Genomic DNA, 8,318 nt, shown 5'->3' with positions numbered 1-8,318 from the left:
TTTATATAAATAGACAACAAAAATATATATTTAAAATTAGTTTTTTAAAATTTAAATTTTTAATTTAATATTTTATTATATATACATGATTATTTGGAATTTTTACTTGGTTAAAAATATTATTTTATTAATATTAGAGTTTATTTAATTATTTTATTTAATTTTAAAAATTATATAACTATAATTAATATTTTGAATATATTTATATAATTATTTGTTTTTCAAACTATGATAAACAAAAAAAATAAAAAAGTTGAAAAATCGGTTGAACTGGTTCTTGGACGGTTCTTGACCATGCTAGCCACCTTCGGTGTACAAAGGTCTGTTCCTAGAGGTTGGTTTCTTTTCCCCAAAAGTCTAGTAACATAGCGATTGCCCTCATGAGAGATTCAAACAAAATGAGTGGATGGTTAGGATAATAACACCTTGATACGAAATGCTGATATGGATAAAAAAAACCCAACCGGTTACCTTTGCCACTCAAGTAGACGGCATCTGCCGTGCTTAGGCCCCTTCTCCCCTTCCAACATGAAAGAGTCCACCGCCTGCCTTAGTAGTATCAAATAAGGAGTGACGCTATCGAAAGAGTACCAAATGCTAACGAAGGTTACCGACTTTCGGTGGACGCGTTTCATTGTTAAAATGGTTTTTGGGAGTGTTTTGGACCAAACCAGTGGTTGGTTTCCGATAGAACAGGTCCGTCTGGTCCAATTTTGAAAACATGATAAAAATTATTTTTTTTCTCGTAAAATTTGAAGAAAAGATTAAAAATATTTCTTAAAAAGCAATTTTAAACATGGCCTAATATGGTGGAGAAAAAAATTGTTTTCCGTGTAATTAAATGTTACAAGAAATTTATTATTTTTTTCAAAAAAAAAAAAATTAATGGCACAAATAAATAAGTGTACGTACAAATTAGAATCATACGTACAAATTAGAATTAATTAATTGCAGCATTGGTAACATTTGAATTTGGTTGGAATATTAAAATTAATAGCCTGATTCCTTAATTAAGTTAATTAACTATTTAAACAAATTTAATTGGTCAAAACATGATTAAAGAATCTTCATTTGGGTTTAATAAGTTGAAAATCGAATTCATGGCAATCAGAAATGGTCTAGAGAGCCCCAAGTGTTCGGAATCTTCGAAGAGCAGATTGAAAGCTCCAGATGAGTTCCGAAGGAAATGTTGAAGATAGGATTTAGCGAACAGTTCGGACGTTCCGAACTTGTGATCGGAAGATCGGATCACATTTAGATAAGAAAGTATGGGTTTTCTGATTGGTGAGTGGACTTGAGGGAGTTCGGAAGCTCCGAACATCTAATTCGAAAGATCCGAAGTCTGCACACAGTGAGTTGTCCAATCACAGGAAACATGTTTGGTGGATTGAGTTCGAAAACTCCGAAGACACGTTCGAACATTCCGAACTCATATCAAAAACTCCAAACCAGGGATCAGAAGTTCTGATCGTTGTCTATAAATAGAGGGCCGAGGCAGTCATTTATTCTCTTGCCAATTCCTCATTTCTCTCTCTCGTTCCAGTCTACTTATAGGGGTTTCTAGGCGTCGCCTTGAGGGCTAGGCAGCGAAACACTACCTGGATCGTAGCAGAGCTGTGCCTAGAGTTTGGGGCCATCACCATCAATTGACTGAAAACAGACATAGATATAATTCTGGACTTTAATTGGATTTTGGGAGTGGTCATTAGTTTAGTTAAGACTTTTAGTACGCAATGAGTGATATGATAATTACTTGCTTATAGGCTTGGACTTATGATCCAGAGTTTTTAGGTTGCTTGTTTAGAGATACAGACGTACTATCCGAGATATCTTGGTTGAGTATGCATGTTTTATGTTTGAATGTTTATATGACATATTTTTTGTGTATATATTATGTCATGATTATTATATTGCATATATTATCATATTGAATATGTACCTAGCTATAACCCATAATAGGGTCGCTCAGCAAGTATTTCTTAAGTGGATGGTTAGATCTGTTAGTACGGGATTAGGTTACCTATATCCATAGATTCTTTCTAGTGTGTGAATCACCTCATGATGTGACATCTCAGAGTGCTACATATCATAATGTCACTTGACTACAAAGTTTTACCGTGATAGGTTTTCGGTACCCGTATATTTGCATTGGCACTCATTGCATGTGGACACTCATACTTTCGTACCGAGCGTTGATATCGCTCACGTCCTTGGTTTTGACTTGGACACCCCACCTCATTCCACGAGACAAGTCTTAGGTTGGACGGACATAGAATGAGCGGTCGTTGAGGCTGCACTTGTTATCTGGATCATGATTGTTTTCAGTCTCAGGTTGAGAGTATTTCAGTACTATTTTTGTTGGGGTTGTAAAACTATATATTTCACCTTGGGTTTTAGAGCTGATTGAAAATTCTGCAAGTTGATTTGTTGTAAGGTTTATGTTATGCTATTTTTAATTCATATTCTTACTTTAAGATTTATTTGCATACTATTATTATTAAGTAGGTTATCCGAGAGCAGATCGATACAAAAATAGAGATCAAATTTTAAAATAAAATATTGATAATGTTAGTTATAACATGAATTTTTTTTAATTTATTGCTAAATATAGCGACAAATTATTTAATTTCGATAAATAATCACTTTTAAATTTAGATATTAGTTTTCTTTAAAATTAAATTATAATTTCTACAATTTTTTTTCATGTGATAATCCGTAGTTGTCATCTTCCATGTGCAGTTGGTAAACTTCTACACTAACATAATAACATGTATAAAAAGTTGACCAAGGAACAAAATTTAAGGTAGCGATGAGAGGTGCAATAACATTAAACTAATTGTTAATTGGTGTTATAAATTTCACAAAACTTTTATGAGACTGTCTCACTAGTTAATTTTGTGAGACATATATATCTCCTTCTCACGTCTAACTCATTTTTACCACTGAGATAGAATTCATAGTTGTAACCGAGGTCATAAAAGAAGGATTGTGGTTAAAAGGGATTATAGCGGATCTTTGTGTGAAACAAGATCAAGTTGTAGTATACTATGACAATCAAAGTGCAATACACTTGACAAAACACCAAGTGTATAATAAGCGTCGAAACACATAGATGTGAAGATGCATTTCGTCAAAGATGTCATTGAAAAAGGAGATGTGATCCTTGTGAAGATAGCATCAGAAGAAAACCCTGCAGATGTTATGATGAAGTCACTGTCGTATGCTAAGTTCAAGATATATTTGGACTTAGTTAATGCGATGATTGGAAATTAGCCTATGGAGGCTAGATTGGAGAGCATCAGTCAACCTGAAAGAATCAAGGTGAATATTGTTAAAGTGTTCTATCAGATTGAATGGAAAAGAAGATGAGATCAGATCAAATAGTGCAGATAGATGAATTCAGTGAGCAGATGAGTTCATGGTCAGATCAAGTACTGGGATCAGATCAAAGTCTTTGGGCAGATGAGTTCTTCAAATGAGTCCTGGTGGCAGATCGATTGTCTGAAGAGTTTGGATCTTGGACCGAGAAAGTAGATCAAAGCAGATCAAACTATGAGGACATATCAATTGCATGAAGAATCAGGTGACTTATCGGGTTGGACCATCTTGACTTTAATATTGGGCCGTAGTAAGTTGTTGACCTTGCACAAGAAGAAAGTCGATTTATTTCTCTATATAAATAAATCGAAGCTACGACAACGAACATAACAGAAAATCAAATTCTTCAGCCTCCAAAAAAATATTTCGTGAGAGAAGATAAGAGAATAGAGAATTCAGAGGAGAGAACTGAGGCGCAGATTGTGACAGAAAGATTCAAGGATTTAAAGTTTGAATTGAGTATGTATCTAGCATTATAGTTTTCTAATTTGAATTGTAATAAGCTTTGGTTTGAGCTTGGTTTTTTCTGTTCGTGATTAATAAAAGTGTTGTGTTGCTTTCCCGTGGACGTAGACAAATTTTTTGACGAACCACGTAAGTACTTGTGTCGTTTATTTTCACGTGAGTTGGTGTTTGATCTGCTGTGTGTGTTCTTATTCATCGTTGGGATCTTGTTTTTTGGATTTTGATGTATGCGTGTTTGTCTGTTAAAGTTCTCGGGATATCAAGTTTGTTCCGATTGATTCCTAACAGAGCTCAAGTCGAGTTTTCATCATCATTCTTATTCAGACATGTTTAAGCGCTGAGTAACAATCCAGTCGCCAAAAACGGATGAGGTTCTCTTGCTTTTTAGCAAGTGGTAGAGATGTCGGTATGAGATTTTTTTTGGCTGATTTGGTGCAAAAAATGTAGGGTCCATAAATCTTTTGGAGTCCAATATGATTTAAACCGAACCCATAAACTCTCAATTCTAACTCAACTTGATATTTTTTGGATCGATTTATATCGGATTAACGAGTTGAGTCATTTTTTACACCGATAAGTGATAGGGGAGTCAATGTTGTGTCTCACATTAAGTGCAGTTATGAGAAGGGAATTAATGAAAGAAACGAGATTATCACATATTTCAGGTAGATGAGATCTTAGCATATGGGTAATACACAAACCATGCATCCAACGGTTTGTATTTTTACACATAGACATAATTAATTATATATAGTTGACGTAACAAATCATGAGACATTATATCTAACATTGGGATATTACCCATATGTTAGGTTGAAATCTACCCATATTTCATCACATTAGAAAAAAAATAATAGGAGTGGAATATAAAAGGACTCGAATAAAATGAGAAGCCAACGAGCCATAGTCAAATAGCAAAGCCATTTTGACTCGTATTTGCGGGCTCGCAAGGCATATATGAAGAAGATAAAGCTGACGACAATTAACAGGACTACTAAACAAGAAAAAGAACAAAAGTAAAAGACAATATAATTCAATAACAAACAATTTTTTATGTGAAATCTGATGTGCGAAGATGTCCCTGTAAAAATCAACATGAGGAAATTAAAGCAGGAAAAAAGAAACAATGTTGTTAAACACAATTAACATGAAGTCGATTGCACTAATCTCCCATACTGATAAGATCAAGAAGCTGGTGAGTGTCATCTTCGAGTACCATAGGTTTCAGATGGATGATGTAATGATCCTTGAGTGACCCGAATCCAAAAGACCCGTCAGCGTATTGCCAGATTCTCCCGCCGGCTTGCCCAATTTCCTCGGGGGGCCTTGATTCAGGTCCCATATTTGCATAGTAAATGCGCACCACATCTGAAGACGTGGGATCAGGTTGATCATCATGATATCCCGCGGCGGGGCGTAGATGCAGACGATAATCATACATGTGTCTCTCTTTAGAAGAAAATGGAGGTTCGATGTAAGGTTTCATCAAAGCCGAAAATACTAAGCCATCGGTGATTTGAGATGTGACGGAGCTTCCAGCCATTTTGCAAGAGAATTCGCCCATGTATATAGTATATGTGACTATATAAAAGTTCAAGCTTTTGTTACGACCTATACCCTACAACACCACCAACACAAGGATTAATTGAAGTAAGTACTAATTGGTATTGTGTAAACGGAGTATGTAACAAGTACTCAAAGAAATGATTACTTTTGCCATTTTCTTACTTCAAAGATCGATTATGAAGCTACTTAATATTATAAAGTAAGCTAGCTGATATGAAAATTACTATATATAAAATTACCTTCCAAAGGCCTTGCAATGGTTGATACGGATCGGAATGAGAGTAATTGTAATATCTTTTGTGTAGTTGCAAGAAGTAAGAGGTCTCCCATTGTAAAGCGCTGGCCATTTGCTCCTCCGCCCTTCGCCGTCTCCTCCTTTGCCTCGAATTCAGTTTCTTGGATGAATAATATTCATAATCCTCGGGGATAGTGTTTGTGAGTACGGCCTCACGGATCTGTGTCATCAACTCATCTGGCGGCGATCTGTAAACATTCTCGTACTCCTCCGCATCACTCAGCTGCCTCCGAAAATCAGAAAAATCCTGATTCTCCCCAATCGTGAGGAGTACATTATATTTTTGTGTATCAACCTCTGCTATTATCAGTTCAGTAGTTCGCAGTTTCTCTGAATCTTCCCTCAACAAATCCTCCTCCGTCAAAGAAACCGTGCCATTGCTGGTGTCTAGATAAACAAGCCCCTCCCCATCACAAGTAGCGGTAATCCATATGAAGGGTGTCTTTATCACACCGTAGCCGCCGTCTTTGGACGGCGAAACCCTGTATCCGGTGATGTAGAAAGAACACCATTCGAAGAGCAATAGAGGGGGAGATGACAGCGGCATTAATTCCTTGGATTCGTTAATGTAAATCCAAAACCTGATGAGGGTCTCGTAATCTTTGAGCAAGTTGAAGAGGGCCTTGTAGGAGATGATGTTGCCGCCGCCCCATTTGGTGATTTGGGTGCGGGAGCCCCATCGGCGGGTGCACTTGAGAAGCCAGAGGCGATCGTCGTTTGTGCAGAGAGCAGAGAATTTCTTGGAAGTGCAGGCGAACGCCTTCAAGTTCGGTCGGCTCACGAATGAGAGGACGCGAAGCTGCGCATCCTCGGGTAAATCGCTGAATGAAGAAAGTTGAACAAGATCTGATTCCATTTGCTAAGGGATATTAATTTGCTCTGCCTTTGCTTTTGGACACTGAATTTATTTATAGGGATAAGTCACGAGTCTGTGATCTGTAGCTCCAAACTTTTGACCCAACACACCTGCGAGGAAGATGAATAATGTTCGTTTGCCACGAGTGTTTGCCACGAGTTCGATTTCTCTTACCAACAATTTTTTGAATTAGTTTGTTACACTAAACGTTTAGTGTGGTTTACTTAATTAAAGTAATTTGCAGATTATTGCGTTAGTTTGAGGGTTTATCTAATGCATCGAAAAATAACGGATGCGGATTCTCATGTCACAAAAAAAAAATTAATAATAAATAATATTGATATTATCTCTACTTGAAATTTTATTTCATTATATAAATATAACTAACCCTCTTTTTTCCCTAAATAAATAAAATATCCCGAGTCAAGCAGCCACCGAGTACCTTGGCGCATGTGTTCCCATTTCAAAGTTGAAAGTTTATTATTATTTTGGGTGGCCAAGTTGATGTTTAGGACGAGACGAACGCGGTTTTAAAATAATTTAGCAAGCACAAAAACTCTCGATAGCATGTATCTCATGAGATGGTCAGAAACATATATATTTTAAATACGGATTTATACGATTCATATTAAATATAATAAAATTTTGATATAAAATAAATATTTCTTATGCCTCATATCACATTGATGATTTGTATTATAAAAAAAAATTAACTCACAAAACAGTTTTAAGCGAGATTTTTCATGAATGAACCCCATACAGGGTCCCAAGGAACGAGTGATGAGCCCCTCAATTTTTTTAATAAATTATTATTATACAATTGTATTTATTTAACAAAATAAAAATAGAAGGTAAAAAAAACTAAGCCATTTTACCATCGGACGGAACAAGACATGACTTTGCCCTTATTTATACATGTCCTGTTAAATAGAATTTCTGAGTCCGCCTTTAATTTTGCGTAAAAATCATATCAAATCGTTAATATTTTAGAGCACACGGATTCCAAATGATATGGCAGGTACCTTGGTTGGCCTGGGTAATGATACGATAAGAAATGGAGAGGACGGCATAAAAGAAGAGAAATCGGCATACAAGATGAGAAACCAAATATAACTAGAGGTATGCGTGGAAGTTAGAAAGAAGTTAGATGGAGTTAGTAGTTAGTTTAGTAGTTAGTAAAGTAGGTAGAGAAATCTATAAATACAACCATGTAACTCATTTAGGATATGAATATGAACGTAACTTCTTCTACCTCTCTCAAGTCTCTTTGTTATTTTCTCTTTTCTCTCTAGTTCTACTCCTCTCAACTTCTCTGCTATTTTCTGGAGGTTGGCTGCCTCGAACAAGCCTTTACTTTCTATCATTGGTGCTCTCGTTGAATTCTTGCGATCGTTGATCGTTGATTATTGATCATGGCCGATGAAACAGACTACACTAGATTGGATGAGATTCTAGCTCGGCTTACCGCATTACAAGAGAAGCAAGGGATTTTGATTGAAAAACAGAGTAAGGGAATTGAGGGTATCACTGATTCGGTGACAGAAATCACATTCGATCGGCGACAGAAATTAAATTAAGGGAGTGTTTTTTAGAGCATTTGCTTATTTAAAATGATTTTTTTATAGATTATTTTGAAATTGATGAGAAACTAAAGTAAGAAGTGTTTGAAAATATAAGTTTAAATCTAATAAAAGCTAAAATTTAGTGTTTGGAAAATAATTGTTTACAAGCTTAATTTTTTAGTTAATGACAATCATA

The 8,318-nt window shown here is 35.7% G+C and overlaps 1 protein-coding gene across 1 annotated transcript; it reads right to left on the bottom strand.

Annotated features, from left to right (window-relative positions):
• Positions 1-4,860: 4,860 nt before the first annotated feature.
• Positions 4,861-6,601, bottom strand: LOC140889205 (F-box protein At3g12350-like). Its single transcript, XM_073296913.1, has 2 exons — positions 5,649-6,601; positions 4,861-5,461 (listed from the first exon to the last, which is right to left on the bottom strand). Exons 1-2 carry the CDS (start codon positions 6,558-6,560, stop codon positions 5,006-5,008), a joined length of 1,368 nt encoding a protein of 455 aa, XP_073153014.1. The 5' UTR covers positions 6,561-6,601; the 3' UTR covers positions 4,861-5,005.
• Positions 6,602-8,318: the final 1,717 nt, after the last annotated feature.

Source organism: Henckelia pumila, chromosome 1 (assembly GCF_033568475.1).
Source record: "Henckelia pumila isolate YLH828 chromosome 1, ASM3356847v2, whole genome shotgun sequence".
NCBI lineage: Eukaryota > Viridiplantae > Streptophyta > Magnoliopsida > Lamiales > Gesneriaceae > Henckelia > Henckelia pumila.
This window is presented reverse-complemented; position numbering and strand designations above follow the sequence as displayed.

What these genes read in the sequence shown, in the direction of transcription:
- LOC140889205 (XM_073296913.1), bottom strand. Translation starts at nt 6,560, where the DNA reads ATGGAATCAGATCTTGTTCAACTTTCTTCATTCAGCGATTTACCCGAG. An exon ending in CATTGCAAGGCCTTTGGAAG is followed by an intron (nt 5,462 to 5,648) that starts GTAATTTTATAT and finishes GTGGTGTTGTAG; the next exon opens with GGTATAGGTCGTAACAAAAG.